Here is a 15,698-nt window from a genome sequence, read left to right as displayed (position 1 = left end):
GCAGACACGAGTCAGTCTGACAGAGTGTCCCCCTTTAATATGTCTGTGTCTCACGGAAGTTTTGATATTAAAACATTTACGAACATATATAAATTGCGCCAACAATAAAGAAAAACAAGAACAGGACAAAATCACTAATAAAAACATTACGGATGTGATAAATAATATTCTTTTCACATCACCTAATCAGAAAATGGAGTTTTCTTTCCTGCTAGGAGGGATCAAAGTGGCACTTTTCTGTTCAACGACATTTCATTGCCAGTATAAAATATTAATATAATTAATTATGAACATCGTATGTACAGCCTGGCAAAAAAGAGTAGAAATTAAAAAGTAGCAACATCGCAGTGTCGTCCCTTTCAAAGCCATATATGTAAAGGCCCCAGTACACAATGGGCCATCGCCGGCCACTCCAAGGGACGCATTTATGCGTCAGAGGGAGCAAGTGATATTGCTATCTCATTCTACCGCATGGCTGCGTCCCTTGGAGTGGCCGGCGATGGCCCATTGTGTACTGGGGCCTTAAGAAAACGGGACGACAATACGACGATGTTGCAACTTTTTAATTTCTACTCTTTTTTGTTAGGCTGTACATAATCGATTAGAGTCTGTGCGGAATGAAAATCGACTTGGAATGTATTGGCTGTCATACCTACAAACCAGGTCGTTTTTCATTTCGCACTGAGTCTACATTTTTCTAATTTTACTTTTTAGGTACCTATTTAGGTTAAATTTTAATATTTCTTACGTAATAAATTACATTTACACAAAAAAATAAGCAAAGTTTAAATAAATAAATAATTTAAAATAGCGAAAAATCTAACTCTTATAATCGATTTTAATTTCGTTATAATCGATTACGTTCTCATACTAATGTATTTTGAAACATAATAAATAGCTACTCTAAATAATAAGTATAATAACATAAGCAGTGCTATACCAACTAAATTTTAAATAAATAATTTTAATTAGACCACGACTATCTAACGATTTTTCAAAATTGAATCGATACAATAACTGCAATAAGGAACAGTCACAGCTATCGATTAATCAATTTGGTCTACGCACGAACTTATACTATACGCACAGACAAGACATCTCCAGACGGAGCATAGTAGCGCTACCCCCTCTGCCACAAATATACGGTAGTTTTACTCCATTTTCGCGTCAATGTGTCTTTGTGTGACGCCCGTGTCTTTGAACGGACCAATCACGGCACGGGACTCGCTCACCTCGTCCCCCGCACCCCAGTCTTTTTGGCGGAATCGGTTTCATGAAATAATTGCTCTAAACTCCGTCTAGAGGATTCCTAGTCTATGACTATACGTTACCGTGGTGCCGCCATTGTAAAAATTACATTGCAAATAATATGCAAATATTTGTTATCAGATTGATTTATACTTTCAAAAAATGCTGCAATGACAAGAAACGTACGAAATTGTTTAATTGTTTATTTATTAGACATTCATAAGCATAACAGATGCACTAAATCGCTTACAAACTAGCTATACACTTCTTCTTCATCCATTTTTTCATTAAATTAAAAATTAAATTAAAATTATTATAAAATTTTTCATGTCACACATTTTTTGGTCAGATAACGACTCAGGAATACTGAGAGCTCTTTGTCAAAACTACCAACACTATCCGCGAATATGTCGATCTGCGGGGCAAACTTGGACAAGACATTAAGAAGCTCTAAAGCCCGAGCCGTGGGCGAGTTAGCGGCGCGGCGGGTGCGCGCGGGGCACCCCGCGAATAGGCGCGCCGGGCGCCGCGCGGGCAGCGCGCTCAGGCCCGGGGGACAGGGACGCCACACCGGGACGAACAGGCCGAGTCGAGCCAGTACACTCGGATTATTTACTGTGTTGTTTATTACTCCATAGTAGTGTAACAACAACAACAGTTTCCGCCTGAGCTCCAGCGTATGAAGCCCCACCATACCCGAGACGAAAAGCGAAGGATACAGGAGAGGGTAGTATCCATACTGCCTCTTGTACAGGTATCGGGCGAATCGTCTTTGGACTCTCTCCACCATTAACTGGTATTTTTCCTCCCTGGGGTCCCACGCTATGGCTCCAAACTCTAACTTGCTCCGGACGTAAGCATTGTACAACAATATCGCTACCCTGATGTTTTTAAACTGCGCGGATACCCTCATTATGAACCCGAGCGTTTTCGTAGCGGCTTTACACGTCTGTGTTATATGTGTACGGAAGTCCAGCTCCACATCCAGTTTGAGTCCCAAATCAGATATTTCACTGACTCTTTCAAGCGGAACGTCTCGAAGATGGTATGCAGCGTACACTGGTGAACGAGCCCTAGTAAAAGTGACGGTTTTACACTTAGATGCGTTAAATTGCAGTTTGTTAGCATCACTCCAATCTACCACAGCCTCAATATCTTTCTGCAGTTTGGCACAGTCATCCCGTTCACCAATCTGCAGGAAGAGCTTGAGATCATCTGCAAATAATAGGCACCTAGAGTTACTGACGACCTTCGGTAGATCGTTGATCATCAGTAGAAACAGAGTCGGTCCCAACGTGCTGCCCTGACTAACACCTGATCGGGTGTAATATGGCTGGGACTGATATCCGGACAATGCTACGTACTGACTACGACCACGTAGGTAATCTGCAAAAAAAATTATCAGCTTAGGCGTGAATCCGAACCCAGCTAACTTCTGTAGCAAAACGTCATTGTCAACCATTGAAAAGCAAAGAGTGTAAATTTAAAAACAAAAGAAAACGCATCAAAAGAAAAAAACAACCCAGAATATGGCTGCATTATGCGTTCTAAATTTGAAACGAGTAAAAAGCAAAAATGGCGTCGTCGTCGAGCGAAGAGAGTTTCGAATCAACACCGGAATTTATAAAGAAACAAGCGACATCGGTTGTTGACAATTTGCTGCCTACTAAGTCAAGACATAAATATCTAAAAGCATATGAAAACTTCTTAAAAAGGAGATCATCTAAAGGCGTAAAATCTTTTTCAGAATCTGAGCTTCTAGTGTATTTTCAAGAATTATCAACGCACATGCAACCTTCTACACTTTGGAGCATATATTCAATGTTAAAGGCCACCATCGGCACAAAACACGATATCCAAATCAACAATTACACAAAATTTACGACATTTATCAAAAGGTTTTCTGAAGGCCACAAGCTGACGCACAAGCTGACGTACCTAGGTGCTGAGAAAATACTTCCTTTTGCTTATTATGCTGTGCACAGCATGGATAAATACTATGCATAGTATTTATCCACAATAATCGCCCTTTTAAGTAGACAGATTTGACATATTTTATAATGTCAGGCAACTTCGGAACCCAATATTGAGCATGGTCACACATGCACTTGGCCGATTTTTATTTTTGCCTACTAATAACAATACTTCAAACTAGGTACCTTTACGACAACGGCGGTATGAAATGTAAGTTTTACCTATTTAGAAATTGATGAGTACTACATCGGCTGTTGTTTCACGGTTGTTTATCTTTACCACTCTTATGGCCCCTGTGTCATGAAAATGTAAGCCTGATTTATGAATCAGTTACTATGGTAACTCGTTTGTAAGAGCCATTTTTATCTCTTAATCTCGCCTCTTGCTTATTTTTAGGGTTCCGTTGTAACAGCCTCCTTCCATATCACTTAATTAAACCACTCTTATATTGATTAACTAATAACCTGGCTACCCCAATATCCAATGCCCGAAGGTATGAAGCCCAAGTTACCTGTGTCTACAATGTGGTCTACAATAAAACTAATTTGGGCATAAAGAAAGTTGTGATGGTCTAGGAAATGGTAGGACTCCTAAGTTGTGTGTAATAAACCAGATTCATTTACATTAGAAGGATAAAATTAGCCTATTAAAAATAACTAGAATTATTTTATAGAGACAAGTACATGAAAGAGTATATTAATTATCTAAATAGATCACTATGCTTAGTATGTTAGGGTAATACCGGACGAATTTGGGACCAATTGGGAGACCTCGCGAAATATTTTATCTTCTCGATCTTAGTACGTAGAAATATGGTGCAAATCGTTAAATAATAACCGTAGTATAGGCCTGAATATTGCCAACCCTCAATGTTCAACGGTTTCAGTTTTATACGAGTGTAAAGATGAGACATACTTTTATTATACATACTAGCGATGAATTTGTCATCATGGGGTAACATCGGATGGCGAAAAAAAAACGCTTCTAATGCTCAGATAATAAGGTATCCAAAAGAGTATATCCGATGTTTAACCTCCTCCAACGTATATGAATTCCAGCCACGAATAACTAGAAACTTAAAAGTTCTCATCTAATGTTTAAATTTTTGTATTTTTGCATCCGCTCTTGACCCATTTTTTTATGTGATAGCAAACGAGCAGACGAGCCGCCTGATGGGAAGCGGTCATCGTCGCCCATGGACATAAGCAACATTACAGGAGCTACTGAAGCGTTGCCGACCCTTGAGAACCCTTTACCCGCTTCTTGAAGGATCCCATATACGAAAATTTGGTACTTAAATCTGTGGCTCTCAAAGTGTGATATGTCAATAGAAACAATTTCCTAAGTAATACATTCATACATATATAGCTACGTACACTGCTAAAATCTCTTCCTTTTGTATTACTGTCCTCGAATAAAAATAAAGGAACGAAATAATTACAATAAAAACAGAGTTATTGCAGTCATAAAAGTTCAAAGTTTGACAATCACTGCTGTATTTTAAATGGGTAAAGGTCGGATTGTTGCTATCCGATCTTTACCTGCAATGGTGAGGATCGAAAATCGGTCTACAGCAGTCCTAGGTCTGTTTTGATTTAAAGATAAACCTTGAAAACGAAATTTGACTTCAACTGAATTACAAAAACAACCACAGTTTTAACACAATACACGACTTAAATTACAGGGCGAAGACCGGATGGCCAGAAAAATAACCAACATTATCTTGCTCTCTGTAAAGGCGCGTAGCACACATCCGACATCACTGAGCGGCGGAGGGACACTGGTGGGACAATGAAATAGCGTCTTGCACATTGTTGTCAAAATTAAGAAATAAAGCCTATTTTGGCGGAAATGAAGCCCGGATAAATGAGGAGTGCACTAGGTCGTGTTGTCGTCTTGAGGGTAACCTCATCATTGCAACACGCCCCAAAGAACCCTAAATCCAAGGTGGAACTCATCGTGCCGATGGATGCCTGGCTGAGAGGGAGCTCAGTCGCGAACGATAGGTCTCGGGTACCGGGCGACATCCTTTGTATTTAGCCTTGTCTACGCACGCGGGGCTCTGCGTAGATGGACCTTATACTTCCCTAGCTACTCGTGGGAACAAAATGGAAAGTACATCAAAAAATGCAAATAAAAAACAAACAACCTCCTTAGATGAGACGGCACATGCTGAAGCACTAAGGAGGGCTAAACAGATAGGGAGTGGTTCGGCCACGGAGGAGCCATCGAAGCTGGAGAGGCCACTGAAAGCCGGGGTACCTACCGGAACCCCAGCCCAGATGACCGGAGACGATGAAGCCTCCAAAAGCTGGACCCTTTAAGGACAAACATACGGCAGCCGAGAGCGGGACACCTGATGAACCCTCGAAGCAGGTCATAGATCCCAGCTGGGAGATCAGGTGCAAACCAAGAGGGAAGCCTGCCCAGACCGACACGAACGTACCCTTGCGGAAGCTTTCGCAGAGGAAGAGGCAGCGGCTACAAAAGCGAAGAGAAGCAGTAGACCGCTCCTCGGAGAACAAACAGGAGGTTGACGCCCCGAAGGGACAGAGCGAGGAAGCGACGACCACTGCAAAACAAAACCAGGCGAAGAAACCAGAAGGGAAAGCCAAAAGAGCACGCCTGGATGAAACCATATCCCCTAGAGGTGATCACAAAAAACAGCGGACTGACGCCTCCGCGGGGACCAGCGAACCACCCTCCTCCTTTGCGGCGGCAGCAGCGGCGGACCTGACGGTGGCGATCACCAATGATCGCACGGGCAGGCTGACGCAGCAGGACGCAGCACAGGTGGAGAAGAAAATCGGGGACGCCATCTACCAGGTGGCCATCGAAACCGATATAGACACCGTATCGGAGGCCCCAGCGTTCTCAGGAAGACCCAGATTTGTGGATGGGTACCTGAAGCTCTGGTGCCAGGACGCAAATACCAAGACATGGCTGATGAAGTGGTTGGCGTCGGCCACCCTACAAAACAGAGACCGTCTAGTCGGGAAGAGGGAGGACGAGATGGTCAGAAACACAAGGTGCGGCATTCTGATCCCGTCCCTTGAAGAGAACCTGACGAAGATGGGAAGAGTCCTGAATTTCCAGAACCCATGGGCTATGGTGAGGAAGTGGACTCTCCACCAATCAAACCCCCTGAAGAAAAGGGCCTGCACCCTACTCCTGGTGGGAATACCTGAAGACGTCGTTCCAGCGGTGATGGAAAAGGGAAGGAGGCTGAACTACCTATGTGGGACAGTCTACATCCGATTCCAGCACAGCGAAGGGCGCTTCAGGGATTCTGAAGACCAGGAAGAACACACCGGAGGAGAACACGGACAGAGGGGAGGACAACCCAGAAGGAAGCACACCAAAAAAACCAGTTGTGATAAAAACTTATTTCTTCTTATTCGTATCCAGTTACGATCGAACACTTTTCACCGTTCATAAAACCAGCAAAGACATTCCTTAATATAAAGTACTGTACACGTTATACACGTAGTATTATCGTATACAGGTGAGTTAAGTGGTAAGGTAGACTTATTCCTGTTAGGAGGTGATTTTATTTATTTTTTGTGCGAGTACTTTAGTAGGTGTGTCATGATACTTTGTTGAAAGAATTAAATACTTTATTCGCAAGTACAATATAACCTTGTTGGTGACTTAAGATACTGACTTGAGCGACTTGAAGTACTAACATTCTTTGAAAGTCTATTACTGTCAATGTCTTCATTCGCTTGACTTTGTTATTGCAGTTGTAATTCGTCGATATAAATTATAAATGGAGGATTACACATGAGTCTGGTACGAGCTTACGAAAATATAAATCGCTGTATATTTATCGGGTGTCCAAATACTCAATTATCATTGATACCCGACTTGGTAAGGGTACAGTGTGCGGGGTTATCCGCCTCTGGTCAAAGGTGTGATTCGTCAAAATACGCTTTTTGTCAAAGGCTCGTTTGGACAAACATGGTTTTGTCAAAAGTGTGATTCGTCAAAATATCCTTTTTGCCAAATTACGTGTGGTCAAATTACGTTTGTCAAAGGTGCGATTCGTCAAATATTTCTTTGCCATCAATTTCGTGTATTTATTTGCACAGTCAGAATCAGATAGATATTGCCTCCCAAAGTAGCCAAATTTATCTTAACACGCCTTTGGTGCTATCGGGATAAGGTCGTGTTAAGATATATTCGGCTACTCTTGATAACAATATCTATCTGATGTACAGTCAGCGTCATATAGTACGTAGCATCAAAGTAGTCAAATAGTTCGTTACAACATATAAAATCTATGGTATACCGAACTATTTGGCTACTTTGGATGCTACCAACTATATGATGCTCACTATACCATGTGATATATGTCTATGTGATGACAATATTTATCTGACTGTACAAATAAATACATGCCATAATCGAGAGAAATAAAACAAGGCTCGCCAATTGTTTACATTTTTATATTTATGTAGGTACTAACTACGTGTTTCTGTTTGCTATTGATCATACTTATTATATTGGATCCATCTTAACGTGACAATTTTTTTCAAACATTTTATTACGCCTATCTTCCCATCGCAATAATCTTTTATGAGTCTGCTCAAGCTTTCGTCGTAGAGAACGCTAGCTCTAGATCTTTTTTTACATCGTAATATACTGCGCTTTTTACGGATTTCATAATTGTAGTGAATTCCTTCTTTACGCAATTGATTAATGAATTTGTACAATGTGGACTCCCGGTTAACTTTTGACTGCTATCGTTTATGCCAACTTTCCACCATATTTGTTGTTCGATGACGTTCAGAACTGCAGCAGAATCTGTTAATGGTAATAAAATTAATCCACTCCCTATCAAAATATTCAACGAAATCGTTCATTCCTACTACGTTTTCTCCAAGTTCCTGAATAGACAGCCACGCTTCTGGAATGGCTGGAGCAGGCAACAATGCTATATGTGCTGTCAATCTAGTTATTTTCTTTCCTTCTTTACTGTCTGCAAAATTTTGCTCGGTTGAGTTTCTCCATATAGCGCCTACACCTAATCACCTGTGCATCAGGAAATATTTCTTCAATAGCATTGATAGTCGCTAATTCGTAATCGCAACGGTATTGTTCTACTTGCAATCCAAATTTGTTTTTAAGGATATGGAACAAACGGTGATATGTTTGATGACATTTGTTAGGGAGAAGGGCATACACTATTGGGATTAAATTAGTGCATTCGTCTGTGCTATTCAGGTCAATGTGTAGCGTATAGAGCTGTTTAAATGGACTTGAGATTTTATTGAGAAAAATATAAAAGCACGCCTTAACTTCGTAAAAAAATATGGTCAGACGAAACAAAAATAAATAGATATTCAACCGACGGGAGACAGTGGAGTTAGAAGCGGGAGGGGGAAAAGTTGAATAGAAAGGACTTCATCCAAACTGTGAAACACGGAGGCGCCAACATAAAGATTTGGGGCTGTACGACTGTTCATGGGACTGGTTGATACTGGTTGAATATAATGACGTATCGTATAGTAGTAGTAAATATAAATAACAACACAGTCGTCAACGTCAAAAGTTAGTGTGAATATAATAGAGTCGGCATATATTTATATTGCTAAATGTCTTATTTCGAAATTAATGGCGAACGTGTATCAACGCAGCAGTATGAAGACAGTGTCAATTCAAATGAGACTTTAGGGCTAACTAGAACGCCTGAAAGCCACAACATGTGCATATTTGGTGGTTGCCCCATGTCACCAATACCAATTCCCGATAAACTAACGGGTGCTACTTTTAATTTCTCCGGGAACACGAGCGTGTAGCTATCATCTTCGCCCCGGGCAAAATTGGGAAGAAATAGCAGAGGCCCCAGATAATTTACTGAATTTCGACAGGAGACACGCCGAAGATATAATCAAACTAATGAAACTAGCTATGGCACCTATTCTCGAGGCAATTGCGGATATAATATTAATAAACCACGTAGGTAATTTAGTCATTAAAAGGTTTTCAATTAATAAAAAGAAATTAGGTACCGTAAACCGGGGTTACTTTGATTTGCGGGTCGACTTTGATAACAACTTCCATCCGTCACTAAAGTGCTTGTTTTAACGAGTTGAAAAACGCCTTAGCAGTTATTTTTTCTTTATTGGCAACACTGATAGTTGCTCCACCGCATACTGACCGGGTGCGCGTGTTAAACTATTATTTCGTGTAGAAAAAAAGGATCTATATCTGAATCCCTAAAATCTTTTCTCCTATCTTTGCATTCCCTAATATTGTTTGTCATAATGATCAGATGTCCTAACGCGCGTATTCCCTAATTTTGGTTTCCCTATTATCGAATGGGCGATTTTTTTTTGTCCTAATATCTTTTTCCCTAATGACACTTTCCATATTGAGTATTTATCCTAATGTTATGTAGCATAATTATTTTTTTGCCTAATTATTGTTAGGCCTAAAAATTATATATCCTAACCATCATGTTACCTAATTTCACTTAGCCTATCGTTGCTTGACCTAACACTCGTATGCCCTAATTTTGATTTCCCTATTGCGTTTCGTTTTTACAATGGTCGCAGTTCTAACCTAACCTAACCCACTTTTGTGACAGCAGTTCGTTTTTGCGAGGATCACAGTTCTAACCTAACCTAACCCACTTTTGTGGCAACATTTCGTTTTTACAATGGTCGCAGTTCTAACCTAACCTAACCCACTTTTGTGGCAGCAGTTCGTTTTTGCGAGGGTCACGGTTCTAATCTAACCTAACCCACTTTTGTGGCAACAGTTCGCTACCATTAATTATGGAAAGTAATTGTTATGATAATTGATCAATAGGAAAAGTAACTGTTATGACGATTGATCATTAGGGTAATAGCCATTAGGTCAAAACAGTTAGAACATGTTATTTTATGCCAAACATTGTTAGGGATTTCGAAGAATATGGTAAAACACATTAGGGATCTTGATAGTTATGGTACAAATGCTTAGGGCAAATGAGTCTTAGGCTAACCATTACTTTATGGAAAATAATCGTTATGACAATTGATCGTTAGGGCATGTGCCCATTAGGACAAACCAGTTAGGGCAAGTGACTTTAGGACAAACGTTGTTAGGGATTCAGAATGACACCCGAAAAAAAAAATTAATGGTAAGTACGCTTTTCTTCCTCATTTTATTGGCTGTAAAACTTTGACTGTACTTGTGTCAATAATAAATACATGTGATTTTTATGGTGTCTTACGTTAATCAGTGTTTATTCGTAAGTTTAAAAAAAAATAACATCAATTTGAAAACCTATACATGCGCACGTTGCCGGGGAATCCATGGGTCGGGGTGTCTTTGATCACTTATACGTGGTGAAATTGATCAAATGATCAAAGTAGCCCCAAGAATTATTTTTGGCAGCTTCCGATGCTTTTTACGTATACTATGTATACTTTCAATAATACTTTAAATAAATAGGTATCGTTTATGAGTTTTTTTTTATAATCCTTTAATAAACATTGTTTTTTTTTTGTAGAAACCATGCCACGTGACTACAAAAAAAAGATCGGGTCGCGTGACTATAAAAAGTACAAAGAAGACAAACTAAATAAAGCACTTGCAGATATAGTGGACGGCAGAAAGTCTATTCGTGCCGCATCTGAAGCCTACAAGATCCCCTACGGAACATTATACAACAAGTATAATGGGCGACATATAAAAAAGCCGGGTGCACAGACCATATTCACCGAAAATGAAGAGCTTGCAATTTTAAAATCTGCTGCAAAGTGCGCTGATTGGGGTTACCCCTTGTCGCTCTTAGACTTGAGATATACCGGATGTGGCTTGTAATATGAGCAAAAAATTAAACTGTAGGCTGTACTCCTCGTACTGACCAACATTTGTTCAGCGACTTTTAAAAATAACTTGTGGTTTGATGTTTAATACACTTTAAAGTTTATTCTAAGACGCAATGTATTGCGATTTTTATTATGTTTAAGTCGTGACAAGCAACGTCAATCACAATGATATGGCGTGGCGACGGCGTCCATTGAAGATAATATTTATTTTGTATGAAAAATAGAGAGTCTAAATACTTCATAATTTTTAAAAGTTGTTGAACAAAAGTGTCACCGTTTGAGGAGTACAATCTATGTTTTAATTATTTGCTCATGTTACAGGCCACACCCGGTATAGCAAAATCATATTTAGATAAACAAGGACGGGTAGTGGAGAAATTTGTAAACAATATTCCAGGGGTTGAATGGGCCTATTCTATTTTAAAAAGGTACCAGAATCAGTATTCACAACGAGTTTCAACAAACATCAAGAGAGCCCGAGCTAATGTTTCGCACGAAACATTAAATGCATATTTTGACAATCTCAACGGCGTCATTACAGATGTTCCTCCTAGCAACATATTTAACTATGACGAATCGAACATGAGTGACGATCCAGGTAAGAAATTGGGTATTTACAAAAGAGGTGTCAAGTACCCCGAGAAGGTTATGAACCATTCGAAAAGCGCTACTACTGTTATGATATGTGGATCTGCGGATGGGACTCTTTTGCCGCCTTATGTGATATATAAAAGCACTCATCTTTACGATACATGGAAAGAAGGAGGGCCGAAAGGAGCACCATGTTGCGATAAACTATGCTGTTCTGGAGGTACAAGATACAATCGAACTGCCAGTGGATGGATAGATACAGTGACATTTCGAGACTGGTTTCGCACTTGCTTCTTGCCACATGCCCAGATGTTGCCTGGACGCAAAGTAATAATAGGTGATAATCTTTCATCCCACCTCGACGTTGATGTTCTGAATTTGTGTGCAGAAAATCAAATTGATTTTGTATGTCTGGTGCCTAATTCTACGCACTTAACTCAACCGCTTGACGTAGGATTTTTTAGACCTTTGAAGGGCGCCTGGCGATCTGTACTCACGAATTGGAAGATGCAAAATCCTAGAATAGCGTCAGTACCGAAGATACCTTCCCACGCCTTTTGAAAAAAGCTTTGCTAAAGATGGACTCTGTAGTTCCAAAGCCTAATGCGGCATTTTCTGATGTAAATTCTTCAATCAAGCGAAACCTCATGAGCAGTTTTAAAGCCACTGGCATACATCCTTTTAACCGGGAAGCGGTTCTGAAACGGCTACCTTCACAAACTAATCCCGAATCAATAGAGGAAGCTGTTGAGAATGTTGAAAGTGTCCTAACTGATTATTTACGCAGCCAAAGATTTGATGGTACTGGTTCAGCTACCAGGAGAAGAACACGTATAAATTTAGCTCCTGGCGCAAGTGCTGCAACAGCGGAATCAACGACACAAGTAGAAAATAGAGAAGAAGATATTGAGCGTCAGACTTCACCACCTACTGACGATAATAATTCAAATGAGCCCCGTGATATTGCCTCAACACTGGTACCAATGGATATAGCTCCAGTAACAGAAGATAGTCTGGATTCTGATGAACCTGCACCAAGAGAAGATCTTGACTCAGAAATTTCATTGGGGCGCTTTGTTTTGGCAAAATTTTATACCTCCCGGAAGAAAAAGATTTATAAGTATGTTTGCCGTATTATAGAAACATCTCCTTTAGTAGTAGAAGGATTCAAGTCGTGGCAAACCAAAAAAAAGTTTAAGAAAGTATTAGGAGACATATCAGAGATTGATGAGAATGATATAATTGCATTTTTGCCACGACCAAAATTCATTAAGGCTGGTGAAGATGTCGAAACTGCTCAATTTCATTACGATATTGACATTTTAGAAATGTAGTTTCATTAAGAGGTTAAAATACGATTTTTAATTGTTGATTTGTTATGTACCTATCTCTATAGGATAGGTATCTTTATTTGATTAATCGAACGTGTAAGGCACACATTAAAGAAGATACTTCTTTGTTATTTTGTTATAAGTTGATTTTTATAAAAGGCTGATTATGTCTGTGATTAAAAGGTATTAAAAAGTACCTAAAGGTACTTTTATACCTGTATAAGTAGTAAAGTTCCTACGTTGTATTTTGTAAAAAATCTAATAAAGCGCTTAAAGTTATTAATTTGTATCATTTGGTACCTATCAAAGTAACCCCACATATTAAAAAGATATATAACTTTAAAAGTAATTAACCGATTTAATTTTTTTAATTTTTTAAGGACTTTTTAACGGGTCTACTTTAGATACTCGGTAAAAAAGTAGGGGTTTCAAAGTAACCCCATTCTGAATATAACTTTGATCGCGTTGTTTTTTTTTTTTTTTCAAATATATAAGTCCTAATTTTTTTTATTTGGCAGGCTGAAAGAAGAGAAAAAACCGATTATTATATTTTAATTTCATATTTTTACGTTAATTAGGTTCGTCAAAAAATGGTGCCAAACTCTAAAATTGATCAAAGTATCCCCGGTTTACGGTAGTTGTTTCATTGGAATGCAATTTAATACTGGTGCAGCTACAAAGTGAGTTTAATTTCTACCTAGCCCTTTGAAAGGATAGTCAAAACCAGATTTTTTATAAAGAACACCATAGATATCGTTCGTAGGTACGGTCAACCTCCTAAGTAGCTGAACGGTTTTGTACCTTGTCGCATTAAGCGTCATGTTAACTGCCATACGAATTTGTTTTAATGAGTGAAAGCGACAAGGCAGCAAAGTGTTCAGCTACTTATGATGTTGACTGTACCATTCATTAGCGAAAGCATTATCTAATGAATCGCGACTTAGACAATAGTTTGGCAAAGCCTACCTTTGACCAAAAACACCTTTGACAAATCGCGTCTTTGGCAAAGCCCACCTTTGACCAAACGAGCCTTTGAAAAAAAGCGTATTTTGATCAATCACACCTTTGACCAGAGGCGGATAACCCACTGTGCGACTTAAACTTTTTTATACCACAAAACACTCGTGTGTGCGGCTATTTGGCAGGTCTTGTCGAAGGCACCAAATGTTTGTGAAGATTTCAGTCAAGCTCATACGCAAGACGTTGTAAACATTATGCGCCAAGCAATTATTTTGATTCATTATACAGTTGGAAATATACTAGGTGCACCAAATTATAATTAAATGATAATATAGATCTATTAAGCCTTTTTTTGTAGTTAACTGAAAATCCGCGATGGAACAATCTAATTGTACAGTCAGCATCAAAACAGTAGGCTACAAGTATAAACTATAAACTAAAGGTAAGGTAGGTAGGTAGGACCGAAAAAAAAAAGATTAATTTAAAAAATTACATGTTTTGAATAATTCTGCTTGAAACAAACTAAACTTTTCTATAAGGACAAATAATTAAATATGTAATTAAAACGTGAAAGCATACGGGCATATAATTTCTAAGCAATGCCCCACAGATATATTTCCGTCCTTCAAATCTTTGAGAGCATTAGCAATTTCTTCGTCAATTTGTAAGTAGATTTTTGCCTTTTTGCTGTTGCATTTGAACGTTCTTGTAGATTTAGTCTCTTTCATTAATACGTCCAATATGTGAGCCATCGTTGGATATTTCTTCCCGATAAACCTTTTGATGCGGCTATGCCAGCCTTCTATGTTGTTGGTAGTTCTAATTTGCTCCTGTTCACAACAGAAAAGGTCATTGGGCGTTTTTGACCCGCTTTATGAACTTTCCCGTACAGAGACCAAACTAGTTTTAAAATAGAGAATTTAATCTCACTTTCCTAAATATGTAATTTTTTTAATGTATCAACCGGCAGAAAAAGTTATTCAACAGTATGTGTACGAGATAGTGTTATTAATGTTTTTACTTTCAGCATTGTGCAAAAGTGTGATTCATGCAGCATGATAAACGTTAGCACAATGGCAAATGAAATGTTGTCAATTGTGGGTAGGTACCAAAATACGCAAAATTACTGCTCGTGTATACAAGGCGTCGCACTGTCGGACGCTGTGCACATGTTGCAAGCGTAGTCTATTTTTTATCGTGGGCCAGGCATCAAGAAGTGATTGACGCGCGTTCTGCCTTTTTAGACGAATTAACAATTGATTTTGATCAAGCAGCATAAAAATATTGTTATTTTAGAACTGGATTTTATTTTTGTTCCTCTTGATATTAAACATTATAACAACAGCAACGCAATATAACAGCAGCTATTCAAAGTATTTTTGAAATAATTCTAATAGTTCTGACTTAATTCATTGCAAAAATGCTATAATGATAAGAAATTATTTTTATTTTTGACATTGGAAATGTCTTTTCGTTCGCTCCAGTATAGGGTGCGTAGCTCCAGATTTCACGAAAAAGTGCGATCCCCTTATATCTCGGAAAGTTGTGAAGATATGATATTAAAAAATAGGCTCAAAAGACGCATAATCACGAGAGCTGTAAGGTGCAAAAATAATTATTCGAGAAAGTCAAAAACAAAAAAAAGTTATGGTCGAAATAGTGAAAATAAAATTCAATTTTCTCCGGATTTTTGATTTTGGTGCTCGATAATTTGGAAACGAAGAATGATATCAAAAATTTGAGAAAAACGGCTCACAATTTAGTCAGCTAC

At 38.9% G+C, this 15,698-nt stretch overlaps 1 protein-coding gene across 1 annotated transcript; it reads left to right on the top strand.

Moving 5' to 3' along the window:
- Nucleotides 1-5,366: 5,366 nt before the first annotated feature.
- Nucleotides 5,367-6,660, top strand: LOC134805091 (uncharacterized). The gene has a single exon (XM_063778382.1). The coding sequence runs from the start codon at nt 5,518-5,520 to the stop codon at nt 6,658-6,660; it is 1,143 nt and encodes a 380-aa protein (XP_063634452.1). The 5' UTR covers nt 5,367-5,517.
- The last annotated feature ends 9,038 nt before the right edge of the window (nt 6,661-15,698 follow it).

This window comes from Cydia splendana, chromosome Z, assembly GCF_910591565.1.
Source record: "Cydia splendana chromosome Z, ilCydSple1.2, whole genome shotgun sequence".
In the NCBI taxonomy this organism is placed as follows: Eukaryota; Metazoa; Arthropoda; class Insecta; order Lepidoptera; family Tortricidae; genus Cydia; species Cydia splendana.
Note: the sequence above shows the minus strand (reverse complement) of the source record. Positions and strands in the feature narration are given on the sequence as shown.